The sequence below is a fragment of the Globicephala melas genome, chromosome 9 (genome assembly GCF_963455315.2).
Source record: "Globicephala melas chromosome 9, mGloMel1.2, whole genome shotgun sequence".
Classification (NCBI taxonomy): Eukaryota; Metazoa; Chordata; class Mammalia; order Artiodactyla; family Delphinidae; genus Globicephala; species Globicephala melas.
In genome coordinates this window covers 87,970,377-87,984,939 of record NC_083322.1, presented here as the reverse complement: position 1 = coordinate 87,984,939, position 14,563 = coordinate 87,970,377, and the positions used below count along the sequence as shown (strand labels likewise).

General features: G+C 44.0%; 1 protein-coding gene across 1 annotated transcript in view; it reads right to left on the bottom strand.

Moving 5' to 3' along the window:
• CDHR3 (cadherin related family member 3) overlaps window positions 1-7,589 on the bottom strand; it is a 97,217-nt gene extending 89,628 nt beyond the window's left edge. The window contains exon 1 of the mRNA XM_070046274.1: window positions 7,544-7,589. Within this exon, the coding sequence (XP_069902375.1) occupies window positions 7,544-7,589 (46 nt within the window). The remainder of the gene's footprint in view (window positions 1-7,543) is intronic.
• Between the last annotated feature and the right edge of the window lie 6,974 nt (window positions 7,590-14,563).

The following is a 14,563-nucleotide window of genomic DNA, read 5'->3' as shown; positions in this document are numbered from 1 at the left end:
GATCATACACCATGATCAAGTGGGGTTTATCCCAGGAATGCAAGGGTTTTTCAATATCTGCAAATCAATCAATGCGATACACCATATTAACAAATTGAAGGAGAAAAACCATATGATTGTCTCAATAAATGCAGAAAAAGCTTCTGACCAAATTCAACACCCATTTATGATAAAAACTCTCCAGAAAGTGGGCATAGAGGGAACCTACCTCAACATAATAAAGGCCCTATATGACAAACCCACAGCCAACATCATTCTCAATGGTGAAAATATGAAACCATTTCCACTAAAATCAGGAACAAGACAAGGTTGCCCACTCTCATCACTATTATTCAACATAGTTTTGGAAGTTTTAGCCACAGCAATCAGAGAAGAAAAAGAACTAAAAGGAATCCAAATTGGAAAGAAGAAATGAAAGTGTCACTGTTTGCAGATGACATGATACTATACATAGAGAATCCTAAAGATGCTACCAGGAAACTACTAGAGCTGATCAATGAATTTGGTAAAGTTGCAGGATACAAAATTAATGCACAGAAATCTCTTGCATTCCTGTACACTAATGATGAAAAAATCTGAAAGAGAAATTAAGGAAACACTCCCATTTACCACTTCAACAAAAAGAATAAAATACCTAGGGTTAAACCTACCTAAGGAGACAAAAGACCTGTATGCAGAAAACTATAAGACACTGATGAAAGAAATTAAAGATGATACAAACAGATGGAGAGATATACCATGTTCTTGGATGGGAAGAATCAACATTGTGAAAATGACTATACTACCCAAAGCAATCTACAGATTCAATACAATCCCTGTCAAACTACCAATGGCATTTTTCACAGAGCTAGAGCAAAAAATTTCACAATTTGTATGGAAACACAAAAGACCCCGAATAGCCAAAGCAATCTTGAGATCGAAAAATGGAGCTGTAAGAATCAGGCTCCCGGACTTCAGACTATACTACAAAGCTACAGTAATAAAGACAGTATGATACTGGCACAGAAACAGAAATATAGATCCATGGAACAGATTAGAAAGCCCAGAGATAAGCCCATGCACATATGGTCACCTTATCTTTGATAAAGGAGGCAAGAATATACACTGGAGAAAAGACAGCCTCTTCAATAAGTGGTGCTGGGAAAACTGGACAGCTACATGTAAAAGAATGAAATTAGAACACTCCGTAACACCATACACAAAAATAAACTCAAAATGGATTAAAAACCTAAATGTAAGGCCAGACACTATCAAACTCTTAGAGGAAAACATAGGCAGAACACTCTATGACATAAATCACAGCAAGATCCTTTTCGACCCATCTCCTAGAGAAATGGAAATAAAAACAGAAATAAACAAATGGGACCTAATGAAGCATAAAATCTTTTGCACAGCAAAGGAAATCATAAACAAGATGAAAAGACAACCCTCAGAATGGGATGAAATATTTGTAAACGAAGAAACTGACAAAGGATTAATCTCCAAAATACACAAGCAGCTCAGGCAGCTCAATATCAAAAAAACAAACAACCCAATCCAGAAATGGGCAGAAGACCTAAATAGATATTTCTCCAAAGAAGATATACAGATTGCCAACAAACACATGAAAGAATGCTCAACATCACTAATCATTAGAGAAATGCAAATCAAAACTACAGTGAGGTATCACCTCACACCTGTCAGAATGGCCATCATCAAAAAATCTACAAACAATAAATGCTGGAGAGGGTGTGGTGAAAAGGGAGCCCTCTTGCCCTGTTGGTGGGAATGTAAATTGATACAGCCACTATAGAGAACAGTATGGAGGTTCCTTAGAAAACTAAAAATAGAACTACCATGTGACCCAGCATTCCCACTACTGGGCATATACCCTGAGAAAACCGTAATTCAAGAAGAGTCATGTACCACGATGTTCATTGCAGCTCTATTTACAATAGCCAGGACATAGAAGCAGCCTAAGTGTCCATTCACAGATGAATGGATAAAGAAGATGTGGCACATATATATAATGGACTATTACTCAGCCATAAAAAGAAACAAAATTGAGTTATTTGTAGTGAGATGGATGGACCTAGATTCTGTCATACAGCGTGAAGGAAGTCAGAAAGAGAAAAACAAATACTGTATGCTATCACATATATATGGAATCTAAAAGAAAAAAAAAGGTTCTGAAGAACCTAGGGGCAAGACAGGAATAAAGATGCAGATGTAGAGAATGGACTTGACATGGGGAGGGGGAAGTGTAAGCTGGGACGAAGTGAGAGAGTGGCATGGACATATATACACTACCAAATGTAAAATAGATAGCTAGTGGGAAGCAGCCGCAAAGCACAGGGAGATCAGCTTGGTGCTTTGTGACCACCTAGAGGGGTGGGATAGGGAGGGTTAGAGGGAGATGCAAGAGGGGGATATATGTGTACGTATAGCTGATTCACTTTGTTATACAGCAGAAACTAACACCATTGTAAAGCAGTTATACTCCAGTAAAGACTTTAAACTTTTTTTTCTTTTCTTTTTTTTTTTTTTTAAGGTATGTGTCCTAAGGCACCCACCTAATCGGTGGCAGAGGGAAGGTTGGGAGCCAGGGGCCCACTCTCCCTAAGACATCATGCACTTTCCTTTTGAGACTGGTGTTCCAATTTTTCTCTGGTGGTCTGAGTGCTTGAGAGCAAGAAAGAGGCTTTAATGGAATTTGACTTACACATGCATCTTAATTAAGAAGCAAATTATACTTGCTTGACGGGTACACTTTGAAAAAGAAAAAGCACAAAAAAAGGTTTATTATCAGTCACTGAGCCCCCTGAAACATCTAGCTTGTGGTTGAGAGCTGGCTGGATGATGGGCTCGCTTGTTTCCAAATGAGCAAAACCACTGCCTTGCCAGAAAGGAACCAAGGAGGCCCCCTCCCTGGAGCACGTGTGGGGATAATGAAGGCCTCCGCAGCCTCAGTTCCAGGGGAGGAAGCTGACCATGTGGATCTCGGACACCAAAGTTGATGACGTGGTCCAGGAAGTGTGGGGCAATGCCATCTTCTCCCTCCGGGGATGCAGCAGCTCTTACTTACAGCTCTGCTTTTGGTACACAGGGCAGGTCTCACCTGAGGTGATAAATACCTCTTCATTCTCTCTATTAACCAATCCAAATGGTAGTGAAAGAAGTCAGAGGAGTGTTGTGAAAAGAGAAAGGGATTTGGAATCAGAGCTGCTTTGTGCCTTGCTGCTACTTGACTATGTGACCTTAGGCTGATCCCTTAACTTCTGTTGGGCCCTCTGTCAACTCTATCTCTCAGGGCTGTGTTGCTACACTGACAGTAGCCATTAAACACTTCTAATTGTTCAATTGTTCAAGAAGACACACAGGACCCAAATGAGAATGCTTCCACATCTATAGTTGATTACAGAAAAAGGATACAGTATAGCAACAACATTAAAGTAAGGATGTGCATCCCAGCCGAACACTGCCTCGTAGCAAGAGGACGGGAGAGGCCCGGTGCCAGCTCCTGCTGTCCTCTTGTCCCTAAGAGCCAGAGCAAAGTGCACTTGCTCAGATCAGGAACCACCAACATAGTCACTGCTACCCTGGAAACAGTGAGCCCAAGTTAGAGTCTCTGCTGGAACTGTTTCTATTTTGATGCTTATGTAGGTACCATCCTGTTACATAACCAGCGCCAAGAGCAGAGCCCTCTGAGGAGCTCACCGAGGCCAGGTGCCAATCATCAGTCTCACCGTCATCAATAACAATGCTTCCAGGCCGCTGCAAACTGTCCCCAAACTCCCGGAAGCCGTGGTTACAAAGCAGTGCTATTAATCAGCAGACTTCCTGCCTCGAACGGGAGTCAGCTCTGTGCAGGAACTTTACCAAAGCCACTCAGACTAACTGCAGCCCTACTGGAATTCACTGTCACAGGTACTGTATAAGAAAATGCATACACTCAACATACTAGAAAACATTATACAGTGTTGTTTCACTATATGCAATGTCTTCCTATCCTATGTCTTTCATTTCCACAGTGTATGCCTTCCTGGATGGGATGCTCACCCACCCACTTTGGGGGGCTGATTCTTTACCCCGCAAAGGCTAATAGAAGAGAGCCCTTAGTAGGACACAGAAGAAAGGATGGTGAGTCTTGTAATGATTCTGTGAAATCTGCACTTACACCTACAGTGTAAATGGCACTAGGTCATCATTAGCGAGAGAGGGGGTTGTTTGTCTTGCCACGTCACTCTGGTGCTGGCCTGAGGGGGGCTGGCTTCTCGCAAACCTCCTGCAGCTCCTTGGAGGTGGAAAAGCAGGCAGACTCCAGGAAGTGAGTGTTTCAGCTGGAGGTGAGGGGGAGACAACTGGGTTGCCATGGAAAAGGAAGAGGGAGGGAGGACTGAGAGGAGGGATGGCCTTTGCTTCTCTGAGGTTGTCTGAATAGGAAAGTGACATGAGAGAAAAAGTAGAAACTTTTTATAATGTTCTTTGGATCCCATACAAAGGATTAATCACCCACAGAAAGACTTTCTGGAAATGGACTATACCTTCCTGCCTTTTCAAATTAATAAGAGCATTCAGGAGGGGTTGCACCTGCTTCCTCAGCAGCAAAATACACTGAGCCTGGGGCCTCTTTTGATTCCTGACACCACCTAGCAGGGGTCTAGGTCCAGATGGCAGACTTGGGGATTGTCCTAGAGAGACCAAGATGGCCTCACACCTGGTGCTCCGTGGACAAAACTCAGGTCAGTGGGCCTGGTAACTTTTTCATGTTCCTGCGGTCTTCCAGCTACCAAGGAGCCCTTCTTCCATTAAACACACTGGTACTTTTCATTTCCCTGAGACTCAGACAAAAGCTAGTTCCCTGGAGACTTTCTCAAAGTGGAGACAACTTCAGTGTGCAGTGGATTTAAATACACCAAGGGGCCTTTGCTAAGTTCTCTATCTCCCACGAATGACACATGGTCCTTTGGTACGGATGGAGCCAGAGATTGTTGCATCTCAACTCTTTCCCCTGCTACAGTTGGGAGTCTTGTGTAGTTTATGTTCTTTTAGGGCCTTCCTTTCTAAGTTGTCACTGGAATGGGACACTTTAGCATCCCAAAGAGAAAATGTTTTCTTTCCCTCATCTTAATAGGAGGTGAAAAAGACAGAAGCCAATCTCAATGCCAATATTAAGTAGGCAGATGATCTAAATTTCTGCATTTAGGGGATATCAGTAAATTTGGGGGGAAAAACAGGTCCCCAAAGGGATAATGATCAACAAAAACAACATTTATTAGCTACGCTATATGTGTTGGCACTCAGGGACCACAGAGCAAGAAGAAACGTGAAACCTCTTATTGTAGGGCTGACGTTCCACTTGAGGAGACAGGGCAGACACATAACGGATGAATTATAGTATAATTCCTGCTACCTTTCACTGAGCACTTACTCTGTGTTAGGCTCTGTACTAAACCCTTAAAATGCATTCCATGTGCAGATGAAAGGAGCTCCAGGGTGCAGCAGGGAGAGTGTGCACCAAGAGCTAGGGCAACCTGGGAAGGCTCCATGGAGGAGCTTGGGCCTGATTGGGCCTTGGAGGATGCATAGGAGTTAGACCAAATGAGAGGAAAAAGGATACTGGAGAATGTTACTTTGTTTGAGATTCTTTTGGTGATGCGTGTTTCCAATTCCCCAAAGGCAGGGACTGGTGTGGCTGTTCCCCTCCCCCAATCCTCTGTGACCCTGATGTTTCTGAGATCAAGGGTAAGGATCAGGTTCTCAGACTCACCTAAGAAGGTGAGAGAGAAACAGTCTGCATCAGTCTGAGAGAAACAGTCTGTAGACCTTCCAAAAAGTAGGATTTGACCTATGGAAGCAAAAGTGCAGTACAGTGCATGGTCTTTTGGAGAGGGAGGGATTGGAATGTGGTGTTTATAAAGAATCTCAAGTATTTCTTGCAAACTTTTGTGATCCGTTCCTTTCACATATCTGATGAGAAGGTTCCAAATGATAATGTTTCAGTATAAGATGCTGGATTCTTCCTAACCTCACTCTTCCCCCAATGACAATAAATGTCACCTCTTAACTCAAATGATTATGACCCTAAAAGCCTATATTTCTGGGAAAATCTCCAATGTTTACTTTAAGTGAGAGTCTGAGAAGCTCAAGGCCCAGCTTCACACTCACAGTTCCTCCTGCCCTCTAAAAGCCCAAGGTTAAAGACATTTCAATATTATTAGGAAACCGTGATTTATTTATGTTATCAACAGATCAAAGAGGAAAATCAAGTGGTCCTTTCTATAGATCTTGAAAAAACATCTGATTTAAAAATCCATTTTGACTTACAAGCAAATAGCCTAAATAAGAATAAAAGCTATCTCCTTAACATATAAAACATACCCAAAGCTATTTCATACCAAAAGCTAACATCATGCTTCATGGAGAACAAGACAAGAGTATACACTCATCATTATTGAACAGCAATCTGAAGATACAGGCCCAGTAGTTGGATAAGAGAAAGAAATAAGAGATTAAAAAAAAAAAAAAACGAGGAAAAGAACAAATATTTATCATCTTCAAACCTGGAAAATGCATGAGAATCAACTGAAACATCATTACAAATAATAAGATAATTCATCAAAAAACTTCCATACATTATATAACAATCAACTGAAAGATAAGAGGGAAGAGAAAATTCCATTTACAACTGCTAAAAAGAAAAAGAACTAGAAATAAACAATCAGAATGTGCAAGATCTACATGAAAGAAAAAATCTCAAAATACTCCTGAGAAAACAAATGAAGACTTGAATAAGTTTCTAGAGCCCTGTTCTTGGATAGGAAGACTCAATGTCGTACATAATAATCACTAACATTTACTAAGCATTTACTAGGTACCAGACACTCCTCTAAGCACTTTTTACTTTATAACTCATCAAAGATGTAAATTATCCCTAAATTAATCTGCAAATTTAACATGATTGAATTCCATACATAATGCATATACTACCTATTCAAAAATAAGATTTAATTTAAAGGGCTCAATTTAAGTAATCCAAGCTGACAACACTGAAAAATCATCCAAGATGCTTGAAGCTCTTGAGTTAGGAAGAGGGAGTGCCAGAAGCATGAGGTGAATCTTTGGCTTCTATCAGAAATTTTCTTTGCTCAAGACTTGAGACACTAGCCCCTCAGTACCTCGGTTTTCCCATAGGGTGATTTGCAACCTCAGTTGGCCCCCAGAAGGCTCCAGAGTAAGGCCAGAATCTCCACAAAGACTGGCTGACATACATAAAAAGCCCTACTAGGAAAATTCTTTTCCCAATTTTAGGTGTTGAAAGGACCACACAGGCCAGTTAGCACAAGAGGGGAAGTGAAGTCTGTATGAACATTGATTAGATGGTGGCTTTTTGGGTACCCTCTTCTCCAGATACACCATCCCAGCCTCTCAGGGCTCCCTGACGCTGAGAAGCCCACACTTGAACAAAGCCTCCCAGAGGCAATTTCCTCTTTGGGGACTTTATTACACAATGATATCAAGCAAACTGAATGGGCCAAGACAGGTGGCAAAACAGAGTTCCTACCTGACAGGGCGCCCAGGAGAAGCAGGAAGAGGATGGCCTCCTGCATCTTTAGTTCACTTCTGTGCACCCTTCCAGCGTGTTATCCAGGACCTGAAACCCGCCTTACACCCAGAGTCTATTCCAGGTGCCACTCACCTTCCCCTCCTGGTTTTGTTACCATGCGAGAAATCAAACAGAGGCCTTAGTGTCACTAAGGGAGACTCCAAACACCACAGGACTGTTTGTTCTTTGATTCCCCCCTTCTGTGACTGCATGGTACCAAGAGGCCAGCCAACCAGCCCTGGTCAGCTAGGAGTCCATCTTAAAAGTCCACACCCGGGCTTCCCTGGTGGCGCAGTGGTTGAGAGTCCGCCTGCCGATGCAGGGGACACGGGTTCGTGCCCCGGTCCGGGAAGATCCCACGTGCCGCAGAGCGGCTGGGCCTGTGAGCCATGGCCGCTGAGCCTGCGCGTCCAGAGCCTGTGCTCCGCAACGGGAGAGGCCACAACAGTGAGAGGCCCATGTACCGCAAAAAAAAAAAAAAAAGTCCACACCCACCATGCATCTGTACAGAGAGCCCCAGAATAAAAGTCAAAAGAGCAAAGAAAGAGTGGATGGTAAAAGCTGGACATAAACAGAGTCATCCATGATGGGCTCCCTGTTACCAGGCACGTTGTCATTCTCGGAAACAGGGGTAGGCAAGTAGGAATTTTTCTGCTCTCCTGAATTGATGAGTCAGACTCAGAGTTGGAGACTAAAGCACTCATTCCAAAGAGAGGAGCCAAAAAATAAAATAAAGAGAGGAACCAAGGGCCAGACCCCTCCTCAAGGCAGATCTGCAACTGTAGACACTGCCCTTTGACTCCATCCACCGCCCCTCCAGCCCTCAAAGATGTCAGTGGAGGAAGATTTTGGTGGAAGCTTCTGCCCACTGCAGGGTGATGTGGCCTATTCCCTTGGGGCCAAGTGTTGCCCTGTTCAGTGCTTTCATGCCTCATGCAGCCCTGTGCCAGGCTACAAGACCCGGTGAGTGAACCACAGCTCGAGTCCAGCCTCCACCCAGACAAGGAGCGGTGGCCGTGCAGAGGGAAGGTGGTGGTGGAGCAGCCCCTGCCCTCAACATGGTGCAGGAGGAAGACAGTGGACAGAGTGGAAGGAAGCAGGACTTGGACCCTCTCTCCTGCTCCTTTCACTCGAGAACTGCCTGCTGGGAGAGGGGTGCCCAGCAGCCCAAGGCTGGTGGCAGGGGATGGATGGGGGCATTGTTCCTCCCCACCAGGGACATGAGCCACGGGGAGACCCCCAGGTGCTCTGAAGAGCACGTGTGCCCCACTAGTGAACCAGCATTTGGATACACAGAGGTCACCCCTGGCTAGTTAGTCTGTATGAACCCAGAGAGCTACCACAACCAATGGAGGGAGACAGCAAGGAGGGCCAGCTAGGGATCCACGCTCATCCCCTTTCCTCTCCCTCCTTCCCACCTTCCCCCCCAGGGCAAGGGAGCCGGACCACACCCCACGCCCAGGCGCCAAGGGTGCAGCAGGGGAGAGGCTGGAAATGAGAACTGAGTTTGAGATGGAAGCTGTGACTATCAAGGACGATGACTAACTGCAAGTGACCAGGAAGCAAGCTATTAAGAAACAAGAAAGGGAGATGTAATAGAGGCAGATTAAAAACGATGACTGGAGGAAAAATAAAACCATTTCTGTTTATATGCGCCTGGATTGAAACTGCTAAATAAACCGGTTACAGCCCCTTCTGGGCACAAGGAAACTAAGGCTTGGAGAGGATGAGTAACTTGCCCATCATGTCCAAATCTTCATCAAGCCCCTTCTAGCCTCCACAGTGCCCCATGTAGCTTCTTTTTCTAGTTTGGCTGCCACCTCTCTGACTTAGGTCCTGGCCTCTGACCTGGACTGTCTCTGTAGCATCCGATGCATCCTACAGGCAACTGTCAGGTTAATTTCCCAAAAGGACAATTTTGGTCACTCATTTTTCCCTTAGGAAAAGTTGACTTTTCCTGTGTAAAACAGAAGTTAAGGGAGTTCCCTGGTGGCCTAGTGGTTAGGATTCCAGGCTTTCACCTTCACAGCCCAGGTTCAATCCTGGGTTGGGGAACTGAGATCCCACAAGCTGTGCGGTGCGACCAAAACAAAAACAAAAACAGGAGTTAAGATTCAAAATGTCAGTCTGTATGTTTCTCTCTAAAATAGGTAAATGGCAAAAAAAAAAAAAAAAGTTTTTTCTGTGTGACCTTAGGCAAATTACTTACCCTTTCAGAATCTCAGTTCCACTTCTATAAATCAGGGAGAATAATACCTGTGATGCAGTATTATTGCAAGCAGTCCATGAGCTAATGAAGTAAAAGAAACTGGCCCATAGTATATGCTATATTTTTCCTAATAGGACTGTAGTAAAGGCTGCAACATAGTAGGTAGTCAATAAACATGGGCTGAAGAAAAAGATGAATAAACAGTTGCTAAGTTACCAATTCTCACCTCTCAGTTTTTCCTATCATATTAGTTACTGTAAGTAATCCATTTCATTATGCATAATTAAAGCTGAAGTGATGGCTTAGATTAAGTTATGGAAGACGTCAGAATAATTAAGGCTTTGAATTAAAGAAACTCACGTCTGCTTAATTTTCAGCTTGACTGCACAACGTTCTTCATGTTGCCCTGTTTCTACCATAAGGGGAATCTCCCCGTCCTTCCCCTCCCTGATCCAGGGATCTTAAGGGTTAGATTTTGGAATTTGTTGTGGGTTTTTTCTCCTGTGATTACAGCGTCTGTTTCCAGCCCTGAGGTTGTTTCTGCCATTATGATGTTCTGTTGTCCGTTTGTCAGCTCAAATCTCCTTCTGAAAGCCTGTGGTCCTGGCACCAAGGACCCAACTGGGCCAGAATCACACAGAGCCTGAAAGGGACCAGGATGCCCCTTGCTGTCTTGTTCCTGACCTCTGAGATGCTGAATCCTGGTTCCACCTAGGTCTCAGCCAGGTGAAATGGATCAGGTAGCTGGAGGGCAGGGCCAGAATCTTTGCGGCAGGCACCCCTCCAGCTTCACGTGAAAGACCCGGGGAGTCTTCTCCCACATCAGCAATGGTTCAGGCCCTTAAAGTATTTAAAGGGACTTTCCTGGCATCCAGCTACTGCAAGTGTCTAATTTGCTAGCAAAGGAATCATGTTCTGAAGCTGTGTTAAGTTGGACCTTGGAACACGCTTAGCTACGGATGGACTGCTTGCAGCCTACAAACGCTTACGTTATCGATAATGTACTTGAAACACGACAGACTTAAGATGAGAAGAAGCAGCATTGCTGTGAATGTTCCAGAGTCCAGCTCCTTCAGCAGGTCCGCGGGCGTGAGGGGAGAGCCAACAAACCCAGCCATCTTTATATCTGTGGGGAAGCTCTGTCCATGGTCCCTGTTCATCCAGTACTGGAACCATGGGCTTCTAGGATCCAAACCCTAGGATGGGACACCCAGGTCACACCACTCAAGCACCTGTACATTGCAGGCCCGCCTTGGGCAGAAAGCACTCAGGGCCCGGCTCACGCTCCCAGCGGCAGCAGCCATGCCGATGGCATGAAGCTTCTTGCAGCTCTCTACAATGGCTCCCCTGTGGGCCACTGGACCAGCACGCACATGGCTTTAGCACCCCACTCCCATGGTTCTCCCACGTATTTGTCTCCAGCCAGTCTTGGCAAGCCTTTCCAGGCCAGAGAAGCTCATATTCATTGCATCCTGGTTGCTTCACGTGTAACACTGAGCAAAATATTGCGAACTTACTAAATTTACTTTCCACTCCCTTGCCCTGTGCCACTCTCTCCCCGACCCAGAACACCCAACCAGTGAGAGACCCTCCGCTCTTTCAGAGAAGGAAATAAAGTTCCACAGCCTTCCTCCCTTCCGGAACCTCAGGAACACTCACTCCCTGACTGGTCCTGAACATCCCCGGATGGGGTCCTCTGAAGCCAAGGCCCTGTAAGAGAGGAAAAATAATTTCCCTCTGCCCTTCTAAGTCCTTAGCTGAGACCCCTGTAATAAAAGACAGATTAACAAGAGAAGTTTTAACATGTATACCTCATGGATACAGGGGAGATAGCCAGGGGAAAGTGAGTGAATCCCACGGTGGCTTAGAATTCAGGTTTAAACACCACCTTAATAGGGGAAGGGGAAGGGGGATGTACATGATCTTAGGGGAGAGAAAGTGATTTTTAGGAAAGATGAAAGGGCCCTTAGAAGAATAGAGAGGAGGTGTGATTGTTCGTGACAGAGTTTGTCTGGATGTGGTGTCCACCTCCAGGCAAAAAACAGTATCTCTTTTCTATTTGCATTTCCCTTCTCATGAGTAGAGTTGAGCATCTTTCCTCAATATTAAGGAATCAATACTGTTTCCTTTTCTGTGGCTTTTCTGTTCATTTCTACCATTTTTCTACTGGATTTTTGGTACATTTCTTGCTGGCTTTTGGGAAGTCTTGATATGTTAAGGAAATTAACACTTTGTCTGTAATAAGCATTGTAAATATTTTCCCAGCTTATCATTTTATTTTTGACTTTGTTTATAGGAATTTTGGCCATGTAAAAAATTTTTAATTCTTATATAGTCAAATTTATCATCTTGTATTCCATGGCTAAGTAGCACACAAAACCTTCTCTCTGAGATAATTTTTAAGATTTCATATTTTCTTCTAGTACTTTGCTATGGTCTGGATGTTTGTAGCTCCCTAAAATTCATATGTTGACATCCCAAGGTGATGGTATTAGGAGATGGCACCTTTGGGAGTTGATTAGGTCATGAAGATGGAGCTCCCAAGGAAAGCATTAGTGCCCTTATAAATGAGACACCACAGAGGCCCGAGAGAGCTAGCTCCCCGTCCACCATGTGAAGATGCAATGGGAAAAGGGTTCTCACCTGACCATTGCTGACATCCTGATCTCAGACTTCCAGCCTTCAGAACTGTGAGAAATAAATTTCTGTTTTTCATAAGGCACCCAGTTTGTGGCATTTTGTTATAGCAGCCTGGTTAGACTAAAACATACTTTTATGATTTTATTTCCAATGGGGGCCTCTGATTTCTTTGGAGACATTCCTTCAGGTATGAGGTAGGATCCAGTGGGAACTCCGCTTTCCAGCAGCTGTCTCAGAGTTCTCTTTAACCAGCTTAGCCAGAACCCTCCTGATCAGCTCCAAGATTGGGGACAGTGGAATAATGTTTTTTCTTCATCTCCAAATGGGTGGTTAAGCTTAGGATAGAACAATTAAGCCAAGAAAATGTACCTCTAGCCTGTTCCCCACTGTACCTGGTAGAAAAGAGGGAGGGATTTTCCCCCAGCCCAGAATAGGCCATTCAAGAAAGAACTGGGACTTCCCCCTGCATGAAAGAATCAGGCCATGACTTGCTTTTCCTGGCCTCGTTCCCCACATTTGCATGGAGGCAGGCGACTGAATGTCCCGTGCCTGTCAGCTGTGTATATAGTAATCCCGTCCCACACAAAGCACTGGGCTGAATAGGTGGAGACTATGTCGTCAGTGTCACTAACTCCCTGTGGGCACCAAAAGTGAGTCTCATTCTTCAGGCTCAAGTACACAGTTCTACTGTCCCTGCCTTTGCCTAAGCATGAAGCTATGTCCTTATTACCCTTACCTGCCCAGAGACCAGAGAGCCTGATGACCTAATTTATACCCACAGCCCTCTAGTTAGCGATTCTGGCTATGAACTGCTTCTCAACAGCAGGAATGGCTGAAAATAACAAGTGTTGGCATGGATATGGAGCAGCCGGAGCGCTCATATACTGCTGGTGGGAATATAACATGGTACGACCACTTCGGGGAACAGTTCAGCAGTTTCTTAAAAATAAACCTACTACCCAAATGTTCAACTGATGAACTGATCAATAAATGTGATGTACACATATGATGAAATACTATGCAGACATAAAAACACCAAGTGTGAACCCTAAGGTAAACTGTGGACTTCGGTGATAATGATGTATCAATGTACGTTCATCAGCTATAACAAACGTACCATCTGGTGGGGGATGTCAGTAATGGGGGAGGCTATGCATGTGTGGTGTGTGTTGGGGTGGTATATGGGAGATCTCTATAGCTTCCTCTCAATTTTGCTCTGAACCTAAAACTGCTCTAAAAAAAGATGTCAAAAAGAAAAGAATTAAGATGTCTGCTACAGGATATATGAACCAACGAAAACATTATGGTAAGTGAAATAAGCCATCACACAAAACCCACAAGTCATACAATTCCGTTCATATGAAAGTCCAAAACAGGGGAATCTTTAGTGATGGAAAGTAGACTAGTGGTTGGGGGTGTGGGAAATGACGTGGTGGAAGGATAATAGCTAAGAGGGCTTTTTTTCAGGTGATGAAAATGTTCTAGAATCCAGTGTGATGATGGCTGCACAGCTCTCTAAATGTACTAAAAACCATTGAATTGTACACTTTAAATGGGTGAGTTGTGTGGTATGTGAATTATATCTCCATAAAAATGGTAAAAAAAAAAAAAAAGTAAACCTACTATAAAGCCATTCTACTTCTAAGTATTTACCCAAAAGAAATGAGAACCCATGTCCACATAAAGACTTGTCCACATAAATGTTCCTAGAGCTTAATTCACAGCAACCCCAAGCTAGAAACCACCCAGATGTTCATCAATTGGCAAATGGATAAAGACATTGTGGTGCCTCCATAAAATGGAATACTGCTCAGCCAAAAAAAAAGGAGGAGGAGAAGAAGGAAGAAGGAGAAAAGAACTACGGATACATTCAACAACATGGATGAATCTCAAAATCACGCTCAGCAAAAGAAGCCAGACACAAAAGAGCACGTATTGTTTGACTCCATTTACATAAAATTCTAGAAAATGCAAGCCAATCTATAATGTCAAAAGGCAAATCCGTGGTTACCTAGGGATGGGGGTGGAGGGAGGGGTAAACTTCAGAGGGCCTGGGGTAATAGAAATGTTCTGCATCCTGATTGTGGTGGTTTCAGGGGCATATACAGTTGTCAAAATTCGTCAAGTTG